Raw genomic sequence first — 14,520 nt, forward strand, 5'->3', positions numbered from 1 at the left:
GGCAAATCGAGTGGCATTTTCATTCTCGTTGCATGTTTCTTATTTTTAAATGATCAAGTAAAACATGAGTTCAGACTCCGGAAACTGTTATTGGAAGACTACCAAATGAAAGTTAGAAATAAACGTTAGAAAATTACTAAATTGATATATTTAAGTGTAAAGAACTTTCAAAGTGGTAAATGCAATTTGAATTCGAGCAGCATACTAAACGCAGTCATTTAAATTGATTAATGAATTCATTCACGATTAAGTAGAATTATATTACACTAAGAGAATGATAAATAAAATAAAATGAATACTAATTTTTATTTAAAGTTGATAGTTTGTTTTTGCTTTCTTTTCCTCGATTTCTTTAAAAAGTATCCGGAGTCCTTATTTTTTACTAGCGCTCTGTGGAAGAAAATCTACGCGATGCGTAGACAAAATAAAATATTTCGAAATTTGATTAATTACACCCGCTGATTTACATAAATATATACAGTAAAACCTTGACACTATTTGATCATATACAAATCTGATTTTTGATTATTATAATACTTGATCGAACTTTCCATTATTCAATATTAATTAGTAATATTAATATAACTATCAATTTAAATTGACAAGTATTATATTTTTGGCTGACAAATTTTTATATATCTAAGATAAATATATTTTAATAATACATGCTTAGTATAGTTATTGCATGAAAACAAATTTATGATAGATATCAACACATCAAACAATCAAATTTTTATACATATTACAAACAATAAATATTTTTAAAACACTGAAACAATATATCATAAATGAGTTAAAAACGGAATAAATGATACTATTATATATGCAAATAAAATGAATGGGGGTTGATTAATCGAAAAGTCCATCAATTTAAGAATATTTTTTCTGATTAATTTCTCTAATCAAAGTTTTACTGTATTATTAAGCATACCTGTTATTCGACTTACTCTATACAAATACAAAAGTTGTTACATCCTCTCACGCATTAAAATGGCTTACTCGCTTAAAAGTTTTCGCACTTACGATGTATAATCTAGCCTAAGACTGCGTACGATATTACGAAGCACGGCGCGAGAAAGTTCGATGAAAGAACACCGAGATGTTTTACTCGACAACTATAATCACTACATTTATCGTATAGCGGACGAGTATGATTCACGTAGAGTTTTCACTTATACAGGATACATGTTGGATCGACGTAGAAGTAACCATAATTAATTTACAAAAAGAAGAACCAAGTGTTCAGTGTACAAAAAGTATCTTTTTCTGTTTTCATAAGATTAATATGCGTTCTTTTGTCTCGATAAACTGCGATTACTCGTCCTTTTTCTATCAATTTAAAACTATTATTAAAAAAATTTAAGGAACCAGAGTATATTTGATCCTTATTTATATACTTATCATACTTCTAAATTCACTTTGCTCTTGAGAATACATATTTCTTTTCTTCCTTTTTTCTTTTTTGCAAAACTCAATACATAAAAAATATAAGTGAATTACATTTATGTACTATGTGGTCTTTTTTTCTCGATATCAAAAGAATAATACTTTTATTATAATAATATCTCAAAATCCGAAGGAAAATGGCTAATCGCAGTCTATATTAAGAAATGTATTGATGAAAAAATCGAGAGAGAAATATATATATATATTTTTTAATTTAGTATTTTAATTTTAGATTTTTCTTACTTTTCCATCAAATCAGTACTTGATTGAGGCCGAGATCGACTTGAGGCCTTACTCTAAAATATCCTTGGGTTAGCGTACTCTCTCCAGGAGCAAAATTATAAAAGTATTTCTAGGAAAATCATTGCAATAGAAACTTTATAAAATATCCATTGCAAAAGAAGTATTTTAAATGGATCTCAACTGAGATTAGATAAGAACCATAAAGTTGCTTGACGTTTAACACAGAAGTTAAAACATATAAGTCTGATACAAGACTTCGGAACGATTTCCGAAGGTGTCCAAAACATTTCATGATTGAGTAACAGACAGGGACATTGCAAATAGTATCGGATGAAAATGAGGACGAGAATAAGGGTGGAGATAGAGAGAATGATGTTAATTTCTCTAATTTATCTTTGTACGGTATTGACAACATCCTTTATCGTGTTTTGGAGGTCAGTGAGAAGTCTTGTATTCTCTGCGACATTTCGAGTACCAGCTGCACGAAGTTGTCGTGCCTGAAGCTCTAACTTTCCAAGAAGTTCGCGAAACTGAAATCGCGCATGCGGTGCGATACCACTGTCTGCGAGATTAGCGCACATTCCATGTAACAGCCCTACCTTGTCTGAAAGTTGAAGCCAGCTAGTCATTACTATCGTTGAGTTACTTTTCAAATTTAATACGCTGTTCTCAATTAATGTTGAAAGCTCCAGTACGATCTGTTTTGCGGTTTTTGAGTCTGTATTCTGTTTACTTAGATCGTCTTCTGCATGTTGAGATTTCGTACAGTTTGGTGTTGCATAAATTGAAGAACCAAAATGTTTAGTTGAAGAACACAATGGTTTTAGTGGTTTTGCAGGAACAACTGGTTTTTCTGGTTCAGGTGGTGGCCATAGTCTAGTATCACTTTTGCTACCAGAACTAAAAATATTGATCTATGTTTTATGACTATTTATATATAATATTGAATAAATTGAAGATTTAGAAAACTACCATTTAGTAAACAATATATAAGTATTATAACAAATATAAAAAACGTTTATGTACCTCTGACTACGGGTTGAGGCTCCACTATGATCTTCAGGTGAATCTTCTGTCTGGTCAAGAGTTTCTTGTTTACCGCTACTTCCTCTGACACTGAGTTTTGGGCTGTGAGGCTGACTATCACAGGATTCTTTATTTTCCCAAAGTTTCTTTAAACTGCTGATACTACCAGTGCTTCTGCGCTTATCATCTTGTTGTTCTTCTGATTCTGAAGATTGTTCAGTGATAGTACTTTTCTCCTCTAACGATTTTTCCCTTTCTGCATTCTCAACTTTTCGAAGTCTGGCCTTGAAATCGATTATTTGTCCATCAGATGTCTCCTCCTTCTGCGGATTATTTCGCTTATCTACTCTCTTCAACTTAAAACCGACACTTCCGCTAGAGAGTATCGACTCAGTTACTGGAGAAGATATGCATGAATCTTTATGAGTATTATGTATTTGAAGTTGTTGTTGTTCTTGAATTGCTTCGTTGGTTTTTAAAGTTGATACAGCGTACTCATTTTGAGCGTGTCTAATATGATAAGAAAAATATAACATATATATACATGCTTTAAACAACAGTTAAGATGCAGGAAAGCAGAAACGAACATATAACACACTGATATATAATACCTATTACACACGATGTATGTATATATATTGGGATTTACCTTTGTCCAGAATCCATGTTAAAACTTGCACAGAGTTCCGAAAGTAACTGTGATGCTGGATCCAAAAGAGCAGATGGAGTACTGCTTATTACTCCAGGTTTTTTCGTAGTAGTACCATGTTTAGTTTCTGCACTTTGTTTAATTTCATTTATCAGCTTCAATTCCAACATCTCTTTCATTCCAGGTTTCCGTTCAAAACTATCAGGAGGTGAATTTGTGGAAACTGGTGGTGGAGGTGGTGGAGGAGGTGGTGGTGCTTCTTCTGGTGGTGCAGCAGGCTCGATTGTTTCTATCCTGGACTTAAAACCCGTTCTTTTATTATCGGTAGTTCTACACGAGTTATCTTGAGTTTCTCTGCGTCTCAAATTAACTCCAAACCTCGAACACGCTTCTTTTACAGAGGGTTCTGCGTTACTAACATCATTCCTGTCTTCTTGATGCTCATTTTCATCCTCCTTTGAACGCCAATCTGTACTCTTTGCTTTTCTTATGGATAAAGGAGAATTTCTTATTTGAGAAATTTCGCTGCAAGAAATAGGAGGTGGTAGTTCAGCTTGTTCTTGCCCAGAAAAAATTTCATCTGGTGGAGGAGGCAAATCTGCGGGTGGAGGAGGAAACTCCAAGTCAGCTAACGACGGTTGAACAGATCTCGATGGGCTCGCAGTACGAAAATTAGAGTTACTTGAAACCCGAAAAGTTCTTAAACCGACAGCATCAGACTGATTATTCTTTCTTACAGCTACTACTCGAGTACGGGGAGAATTTGGAGGTTGATAAGTATTAACAACACCGCTTGAAGAATTACTACGAGTCATTTGAGGCTGACTTCGTAAATTACTTTGACGAGGAGAAAGAGATCTGTGTTGCGAATTGTCGATAGATGCTTCATGTTGTTCCACTGTACCAGGTGTCATGGAAGAAGCCACTGTCGTCGATTCCTGATTCGATGGCATGCCACTCTGACGTAAAGACTCCAAATACGCGCCAATTCTAGCACCTTTTGGCAATGTACCGTAACGATTAATGGCTCTTTTTACGTTCTGTACTTCTAATGCACCAACTTGTACCAACTAAAAATTAAATAAAAAATTTTTATTTATGTGACAAGTTTCAAAATTGTTTGGAAGCTACTTTAATATTTCTTTGCACTAGAGAACTACCTTTTGTGGTAATGGCTCTTTCGATGGATAAGGTCGTGGCTTAATTTGTTTTTGTGAACAGGTCAAGCCAGGTATAGGTTCCGGAGACGTTGAAGGTTGAGTGATAAAGTTTGGTTCCGCTGTACCCTGAGAACCCTCTCCATCCTCCTCGATTTCACAGCCTCCTGTAGCAATCGTTCCTTGAGCCATCGTCGCGAGATCTCGCGCAATACCTGAGTTCCCATTTAACAACAAACCGTACCGGTACATATTCTCTTTCTGCTTAGAGTCCTTTCGCTGAGAGCGAACAAGTTCCGTAAGCTCACATAACGAAATACAAACAGTATGTTCGAAAATTAAAAGTAGTCTCCTTTCTACATATTAAATTTTCTTTATATCAGTACTTTTTATAAGTTATTTAATGAATTTATAAAGACAAATTAGTTATAACACAAAAAAGATAAAAATATCAAAATGAACTCGTTCTTTTTTAACCTTCAGTTTTACTATAAAAAGTTAATTTTTTATCTAATTCGAAAAAGAATATAAACGCAAAGAGAATTGAACATAAAAAGCTGGATACAGAGCTTACGGTAGGAAACTGAAGCAGTACGTGCACGTATCAGTACGCTCGATTAAAGTAGAATGAAAATACCTTCGAGAATCTTATCAATACCATTTAGATCCGTGGCATCATCGAGAGTCATGGTGTTCGTTTCAGTGTTTTGAGAGTCTTGCTCTTGATAGGCAGAGTCGCGGAACGAACTGCACGACGACAGCAAGCTGTTACCCAATCGTTATATTATCGTATCACCATATAATCAATATTTGTCGGTGTTCGAAATCTCGATTATGTGAAAGAAATTTAATAAAAGCAGATTTATGCGAGTAATGTGGTAGATAAAGTATATTCCATATGTGTGTATAATATTTTATTATTTACTTATTATTGTAACCAGATCTAGAAAAATTATAATAAACATGTAATAATCGAGGTTTCGTTACACCGAAAACAAAAAGATTTCATACCTCGTTCTTTTTGGAGGGGCAGGAGCCTGTTTCCCCTTTTTATTCGTAGAACGTCTCATTTGTACGATACTACTATTGTTCTTACTCGACATACCACCTGTGAATGTACTCAGTTTCGTTACTGAACTGGTAGTATCTACAATAAATAAATGGAAGTTCGTAAACTGCTGTAATATTAAAAAGTTAACTCATTTTAAATAAGACTAAATAAGGATTGACTTAATCCTAAACATATTAATGTATTATGTATAACCTGCAATAATAGTATTATCACAAAACAATATTCTATGAAGTCCATACATGTATACCTGAAGATGATAATGGTTCAGAAACTAGAACAAGCCCATGGATGTTTCCAGTGCTACCAGTCTGAGATTTTTTGTATGAAAGTAAAGGAATTTCTCCTCCTCCTTGCAATTGCTTTTCAACTTCTGTAAGCACAATTTTTATACATGTTTATACGAACTATTTACATTTAAAAACATATCTTTATCTTTGATGTTTGCATGGAATTGATAGATTATTTTACCTTCTGTAATACTAGATTCTTGAAACATATTTTCAAGAGAGTGGTGAATTTCTTTGAAAGTGGGCCTATCAGCAGCGGACCACTGCCAACATTGCCGCATCAATTCATATACTTTCGGTGGACATCCAGGTGGACATTCCATTCTGTAGCCTTTTTCCAGCATATGATAGACATCGGTCAAATCAACACCAGGGTAGGGAGACATTCCATAGGTTGCTATTTCCCAAAGTAAGATGCCAAATGCCCACACATCAGACTACAAATATATGATACAAATAAAGTACAAATGTAATATAAATAAAACAAATTTGAGTAAAAATTCCTAAAACTCTGTATTATAAGAAAACTTGTTTTACCTTCGTAGAAAATTTATTATATGCTAGTCCTTCTGGAGCAGTCCATTTTATAGGGAATTTCGCTCCAGCGTGAGCCGTGTACGTATCATCTCTCATCAACCGGGCTAAGCCGAAGTCTGCGACCTTCACCAGATGATTTTCACCCACTAGGCAGTTTCGAGCCGCTAGATCTCTGTTTCGAAAGTCGCGATGTTAACGCGAGCTCGTTTCTTAAGAGGAGAGGACGATGAAATTTAAAAAATTTCTCCTAACTAACTGAATGTACTTTTTTGTGCAGAATATGCATATCATAATCATCACTATAATCTGCCATTACTTTTCTTCAGTGATCCTTGTGACGCTATAAATCGCTCCCTAAAAACAGCTACTTACAAGAAAAATACTTTAAGTGCAACGATTACTTTTCTGCATAATACATACCACCTTAAAGCTAATTCTTTACTGATCACGAAACTATACTACTTTAAGACATGTAGTTATAGTTTGCGAGATAGAAAAAATTAATTACTTTTCGATATGCACTATGTAAAAAAGTGAACATTACATTTTATGTACTTTACTTGTTAGGTCTTTTTAGTGCCTCTTTTTGCAAAAATTTAAGTAATCCCCAGTACAATTTTTTACTTGGTCAAAATTCTAAAATGAGTATGCAAATATTTTTATGCGCTAATCATAGTGACAGTGCATAAGATCAGGATAAAAATATAAAAATATGTTTTTTAAATAAATATAAATAAGATTAAATCATTTGTAAAAAGAAAGAACAATTAAAATACACACCAAAATTATTTGAGAATTAGTTTGTTCATAAAATAGAAAAATACTGATAAATATACTTTCGTTCCATCCTTTAGAAATATGTAATAACATGTATACCATATAGAAACATGTATTTATTCTAAAGTATGAAACAATACCTGTGAATGAAATTTCTGCTTTCCAAGTAACTCATTCCACTGGCGATCTGCGTAGCCATATGCATCAAAACGACGGCATTTATTTGATGTTTACTCTCATTCCGCAAATAGTCTAGCAAATTTCCTTTGCTCATGAACTCTGTAATGATGTAGAAAGGCGGTTCCCGAGTACATACACCTAATAACTGAACTAGATTTCTATGCTTCATTTCCTTCATTATTGCAGCTTCCTCCAGAAAGTCTTTTAGAGCCATTGTATCCTCCTATAAAATAAAGGTATATAAGAGTAAACCAAAAATAAGTAAAATAAAAAATGATATAAATAGTAATTATAACTAATATATTAAAAGACTAACCTTTAAGGTTTTTACAGCCACAGTCATATTATACCTCTTCCATACAGCTTCATAGACATCCCCATATTGCCCCCCACCTAATTTATGCCTCATGACTATGTCTGTCCTATTAATTTCCCATTCATCAGGTTCTGAAATAAATAATTTCAACACATTTCATCTTTACAATGATTATGTAATTTTACATGAGTATCACAGATATGATACATGTTATTTTTTTCCACATACCTGGGCTAAGTGGGAAAACAGTAGGTTTATTGTGCTTTGGTGCAGGATAAAGTAATTGTGTAATTAAACCATCAGCAAGCATTGAATGGTGGTGTACTAATTCTGCCAGAGTATTAAATTTGCTTTCAGTTGTAACAAACATCTGAAATATTAATATTTCATAATACCGTGTTTACATCTTATAGCATATCATTTAATTACTGGTAAGATATATGAAGCTTTATACCTTTCCCTCACTGTCTTCGTTAATCCTATAATGGTATACCCTACCCTCATATCGCAGAGAAATACTGCGTTGACCTGGACTGCTTTCTGATTCACGAACCAGAAAACTACCATTTATACCAGAGCTTAGGAGATACTCTGCAGCATTCCTGGATATCCTTCCATGATACCAGGAGTGTTTCTCCAAGGAATTTACTGGTGTAACATAATTTGAAGGAACCCATCCTACTTGACCAGTACTTGAATGAGCTTCACACCATTCTCCACTCTTATTATAACTTAGAATACGAACTTGTTCTCCTAAATTCAAATTTATAATGTACAACATAAATTTATATCTTTATATTCATACAAGGTATCCCAGATATTTTCTCCAGATTTATAATAAGACATTTATGGACTTTTTATAATATATTTTAATCTTACCTTTACTTATAAAGTGCAAAAAAGTCTGGAACACCAAGTATGTTTTCAAAAATAATTACCTTTCTTAAGACTGAGCTGATTTTCTCCACCTGCTTGAAAATCATATAAAGCCACAAATAGTTGAGGATCATCTTCTTCTTGTGCCAATAGGTTTTCCTTACTTGTCCACCTGTGATATACATATTTTAATATTATTCAGATTCACATTAAATTAATTTGTATATATAAAATATACTTTATTTTTTAAAATTGAAGCATAAAATATTTATATTTATGTGTTGTATGATGAAAAACATTCCTAAAGTAATAAAATTATATAAATGTTATAAAGTAACCTGTTTGCAGCCTCCAAAAGTCCAGCAGAAGAAACCACAGTATGTTGTTGAATATTCACTTGTTGTGAAATTGACTGAATGCTGGACCCATTTGGTGGATCACCATCTGGTAATGCCGGAATGTGAGGTAGCGGTCTGCTTTGTAAAAGAGCTTCTGCACAACATCATAATACTGTTGTATGCATATGACTACAAATTAATGTAAGAAACTTAATTAATACAATTTAATATCAGTATTTTCATCTGCATTTTATCTTTTCGAAAAAGTTATGATGCATCTCTTTTCACTAATAAAATATACAAATGTTAATATCTTATTTAAAAAAACATTATATCTACTGAAAATATTTATTTTCCTTCTTATTGAACACAATCGTATATGACGCATTAAATTAACAATTATGATTAATTAGATATTAAATTGTTTAAGATAATTTACAAAATTAGAAATTATGCTGTTCAGAATAACGGAAACAAAACTTACAATGCAAATAAATTCTGTTATCATACATCTGTGTTAATGACTAAGAACTAATTTAGAATATTAAGTCATTTAACAATTGTTTTATCTTTATAACAAAATTATAATAAAACAATTAATAATAAATTTAATAAAAGAAGTACATAAAAATATATATATACATATGTGCATGTATTAATTATATAACTAAATTAAAGCCTATTTTTGTACATGTCGTTATTTGCAACTTTATTTAATATTTCCCTGATCTTCTATATTCATAATCTGTTATACAGCAGACAAAGTGCATGAATGCAAGAGAGAAAACTAAGTAGAGAGGGGAAGAAAGCGTGAGGGAGAGAAGTGGAAAAAGGACGGAAGTAAGAAAGGAATAGAAGATAAAAAGCGAGAGAGTAGGAAAATAAGAGAAGGAATTACCGCTGTGCTCTGTAAATATATTAGAGCCGACAAGACGGGATTCCTTGAGGTTCCTAGGCTGTTTGCGCGTCTGTCGCGCAGCAGAGCCGACAGGAACAATTCTCTCCTTAGTTTGTTGAGCACCCATAGTTCCCGAATTGGCATGCCCTTAGATTAATCCCGGCCGCAAAACTGCCGGGGCCGTTCACTCGGCACATTCACTTTCGGCCTGACAGTCTAACTCCCGATCGCATCTCTCGTCGGCCTCTGCCGACGACGAGAACACCCGAAACTCACCAATCTCACCACCGAACGCGAACCTCCTATTCACATTTTTGACCACCATTCAAGATCGACATTCTCGCCATGTTTGACAGCTTCGACGTCGACGATAGCTCGATTCGCATCGTACTGTTTACTACTTTTACTTACCACCAGAGTCGTTTCTCTATTCTCATTGGACAATCAATTTCTCGGACAAAGATTTCATTGGCTAACAGCTTTGTTCACCGATAACATCATTCGAAGTCTAACAAAGTTCTTTGTTATTTATTTCTTATTCTATTTTCCCTCGTAAATATTTCTATTCGTTGGAACAAACAGTTAATATATAATAATATACTTAAAAATGTTTAATTATTTATCATTCTCGATATAAATTATTCTTTTATAAAATTACTATATTTAGATTCCAGATCTATTCTCGATTTGTTCGTGTACATTGTTATTTTTCTTTCTATTAGTAAAAGAAATGTTATAAAGAGGAATCATTTATAAAATTTGATTACATCTGTTAATAATATCAGAGATATTATGATGATGAGGAATTTCCTTTCTGATAATATGCGTAGTTAAGAGAATACGAAGAATGGTGAAGTATAATATACAAAAAAATAGGCGTGATAGTGTGATACGAATTCATATGGAATATGAATTATATCAGATTAACGATTACATTGTACAATATTATAATCATATAATATATATTTTAATATATCTATGGTCAGCAAGGTACAAGTGTCGTGATTTTGGAACACGGCCAACGCTTCTAAGATACGTCAATGACTGAAGCGACGGCAGCGCGATATCGGAAACCCGAGCTTATTACGAATAATACGAAAAATCCCGAGAATTGCCGAACTGATTCAGTGACGTCATGCTAAAGCAGAAGAGATAAGGCAGCAAAAAAAGTGAAGTTCTGTTTTCTAATATATCCGCATTTCGTGTAGATATCTTTGTTTGCTACGTGATTTCGAAAAATGTCGTACGCATACCTTTTCAAGTACATCATTATTGGAGATACAGGTAATTATCTGATGCGTCTACTAAAACAAATTTTGAATGATTTCTACATCCTACACTATGTCGACCGTGACAGGACTCTTTGTTTTCGTTTCTTTCGACGATAATATTTTTGATTCGTAAACCTTACAACAGTTCTAGGAATTCTAATGCGCGTATTTCACAACAACATTTAATGTTACGAATTAAATATTTCTTTCAATGTAACATCTGTACATAGCTTCTTTTTTATAATAATTTCGTCAACTTAAAAGGTGTCCAATTCAGTTATTTATGTTCAAAACAGATTTCATATTAAATTTTTTGTACTATATATGCATATACGTAGTATTATTAGGAAATGATATTAGATGTTGTAATTATGAATCTGCTATAAATATTTTATAATATTGTAATTGGCTTGTTTACTTTCATATATATTGTTTATTATATAAATGTAATATATCTTTGAACTTTTTGCTTTGTAATGTGAATAAGATAAATAAATAAATATATTTTAATATTATAGGTTTTGGTTTTTAATTTTTTGGTTGGATTCATTGATTTTTAATTTTATGGAAATATCTCCAATCTGCATTAATTGTTTAATGTAAGGACATCTTATTTTTAAACAGGGGTTGGAAAATCTTGTTTACTTCTTCAGTTTACGGATAAGAGATTCCAGCCTGTTCATGATTTAACAATAGGTGTTGAGTTTGGAGCCCGTATGATTACAATTGATGGAAAGCCAATCAAACTTCAAATTTGGGATACTGTAATTATTTAGTTTTTTTTGCGTTGAATTTCACAAATGCTTACAATAGTGAATTTTAAGGAATAATAATTGCTTATACAATTAAATTGAACTTATAGGCAGGTCAAGAAGCATTCCGTTCTATTACACGATCATATTATCGTGGAGCTGCAGGAGCTTTATTAGTATATGATATTACACGTAGAGAAACATTTAATCATTTGACCACTTGGTTAGAGGATGCAAGACAACATTCAAATTCTAATATGGTGATCATGTTAATTGGTAATAAGAGTGATCTGGATAATAGAAGAGAAGTGAGGAGAGAAGAAGGTGAAGCTTTTGCAAGAGAACATGGACTTGTTTTTATGGAAACCAGTGCAAAGACAGCAATCAATGTAGAGGATGCATTTATCAATACAGCAAAAGTAATTTATGAAAAAATTCAGGAAGGTGTATTCGACATAAATAATGAGGTAAAATCAGAGAGTTAGAATAACAAAAACTTTATTACAATATTGTATTTTTGACATTATCATTTAATAAACAAAATTTAAATGTACTTAGGCAAATGGTATCAAGATTGGACCACAACATTCACCGACAAGTCCTAGTGGATTAGCAGGTACTGGTGGTCAAGGAAACACGCAAGGTGGTGGGTGCTGCTAGGGGCTGGGGGTTGCCTGTCCACCGCTTAATCCTTCTCCAATTTAAATTGATCTTTTTACTCCTGCTCCACATTTTATTCTCAACCAATTACATTGTATATTTTTTTGCGCGCGTCGCATCATGAGGTAACAAGTGACTCTATTGGTGTATTTATTATTTAAAAATAATAACATATACATACGTATTAAATAGGAATATTATAAGGGAAAATGTTATATATTGCTTACATCATGAAACCTAATAAACTTTTAATTTACAGATTCTGGCTGATGTAAATTTATTAGTTTCAAATATGTTCATTACATGCTTTCTGTACTTAATTCCTTTGTAGCAGTATAGTAATATTAGTTCTTAAATTACATCCATAAAATATTAGATGCTTTTCATATACATATACAGATAATTTTATTTTTAATGTACTAGAAAGAAGTTAACGTTATTTTATTAATGCAGTGCTACATTAGATTTTTATTCATTTACATTTAAAATTACTTAATTTTAATTGTAATATACGAAAAAACCGAGAAAGAAATTAATTACTATTGGATATTGATAAAGCGGGAGAGGATAGGCACTTCCATTTAATGTTTTGTATTTGTTCACATTGTATATTGTATGTATTGTGCACTGATCTTAGAATTTGATTTAATTTAATAATGAATCATAATTGATATACATATATCAAAGTGATTTGTCAAAAATATGATTTACACTTGACTACCTAACGCGACACCATGTATATGTATGTATCAATGTATGAAATGACGAATATATAAAAACATATAAATCAATTTTATTGTGAGGCCTATCTAACCAAAAATCATATTATTTTATTAATTATGATTGGTATTGTTATTTTTGGTATGTCTTGGAAATATAGTATTCTAATTACAACATATAAACTAAGACATTTTTATAATTTTTATATTTAAGTAAATATGTCCAATAAATTTAAATATTTACTAAAGATAAATTCTGTACTTATAACCATTAGTAGTAATACCAATCAAGAAAATAGAGAAATACTAATGCTACCTGTATTTTGTCCAATTAAATGTAAAAATAAACATAGTATACATGCACTTTTGTTTTGATTATAAGTTTAATATACTTTAATATCTTAAATATTTAGAAAAATTTTAGGTAGAGAATGTTAATCCAGATAATATTCTATAAAGAAAAAGGAATTTATTTATTATAAATGGTTTTTGTACCTACTGCAATATGCAACATACTTTTTTCGAAATATTCTATGATGTTTTAAAATATACTAAAAATAGATGTATGTAATCTAATGTCAAATGGATGTAATAATCGAAACTTATTACCACAATAAGTATTCAATTTTTACACCCGTTTAAAATATTGTACTGTTGTATCCTTAAAATTAAAATATGTATATCAGCTTGAAGAATCACAATTATTTATCAAAAGATATTATTAAACATAGGAAATGCATGATATTGTCTATTTATAATAAATTTAATTTACTTTTTTTATTGAAATATACGTGAGCATATCATATATATATCTTATTTTATTCTGAATACATGTTCAACGATTTCATTTGTACTCTTTACAGCACTACATGTTTCAAATCGAATCTATTATAAATTATGATATTAATATTCGTTGTAGCGATAGAAGACCTGGCAAATCATTTGTGAAAATCCCTTACTTTATTAATGTATGTTAATTAAATCCATTTCAATCGCGTTTTTTTTTGTTTTAATTAAATGACGACAATTAAGATTAGAATTATTTCAAAAGCAAAGTATGACCTCATTTAATAATTTAACATAATTTCTAAACTATTTTATGTCAGTTTTTACGTATTATATTAAGTTAAAAAAATGATAAAATAAATATGCAATTATAATAAAAAGATATGAAAATCACATAAAAATTTAAGTGTATGAAAAGCAACAATAAATGGTTGATCAAATAATTAATGCATAGTGGTATTTTTAAAATTGTATTATATTCAATAACAAAAATGAAAGAAATAGATAATTGTATTAAACATTACATTTTT

General features: G+C 31.5%; 2 protein-coding genes across 9 annotated transcripts; one reads left to right on the forward strand and one right to left on the reverse strand.

Moving 5' to 3' along the window:
- Nucleotides 1-287: 287 nt before the first annotated feature.
- LOC117215783 (tyrosine-protein kinase Abl) lies at nt 288-10,195 on the reverse strand. Of its 8 annotated transcripts, none has more exons than XM_033462263.1 (16): nt 9,803-10,195; nt 8,905-9,058; nt 8,629-8,738; nt 8,145-8,443; nt 7,919-8,060; nt 7,691-7,821; nt 7,335-7,597; nt 6,418-6,589; nt 6,062-6,317; nt 5,841-5,963; nt 5,533-5,668; nt 5,180-5,268; nt 4,525-4,688; nt 3,365-4,434; nt 2,716-3,225; nt 288-2,589 (listed from the first exon to the last, which is right to left on the reverse strand). In XM_033462263.1, the coding sequence occupies exons 1-16, from the start codon at nt 9,927-9,929 to the stop codon at nt 2,079-2,081; spliced, it is 4,257 nt and encodes a 1,418-aa protein (XP_033318154.1). In that variant the 5' UTR covers nt 9,930-10,195; the 3' UTR covers nt 288-2,078. The 8 variants fall into 8 exon arrangements, with proteins under 8 accessions (XP_033318154.1, XP_033318149.1, XP_033318151.1 ...); XM_033462258.1 differs by having other exon boundaries at nt 4,525-4,736; XM_033462260.1 differs by having other exon boundaries at nt 5,159-5,268.
- Nucleotides 10,196-10,912: 717 nt separating this feature from the next.
- LOC117215770 (ras-related protein Rab-2) lies at nt 10,913-13,276 on the forward strand. Its single transcript, XM_033462239.1, has 4 exons — nt 10,913-11,086; nt 11,698-11,837; nt 11,936-12,292; nt 12,384-13,276. Exons 1-4 carry the CDS (start codon nt 11,041-11,043, stop codon nt 12,483-12,485), a joined length of 645 nt encoding a protein of 214 aa, XP_033318130.1. The 5' UTR covers nt 10,913-11,040; the 3' UTR covers nt 12,486-13,276.
- The last annotated feature ends 1,244 nt before the right edge of the window (nt 13,277-14,520 follow it).

The sequence above is a fragment of the Bombus bifarius genome, unplaced genomic scaffold (assembly GCF_011952205.1).
Source record: "Bombus bifarius isolate JDL3187 unplaced genomic scaffold, Bbif_JDL3187 scf7180000009790, whole genome shotgun sequence".
Lineage (NCBI taxonomy): Eukaryota > Metazoa > Arthropoda > Insecta > Hymenoptera > Apidae > Bombus > Bombus bifarius.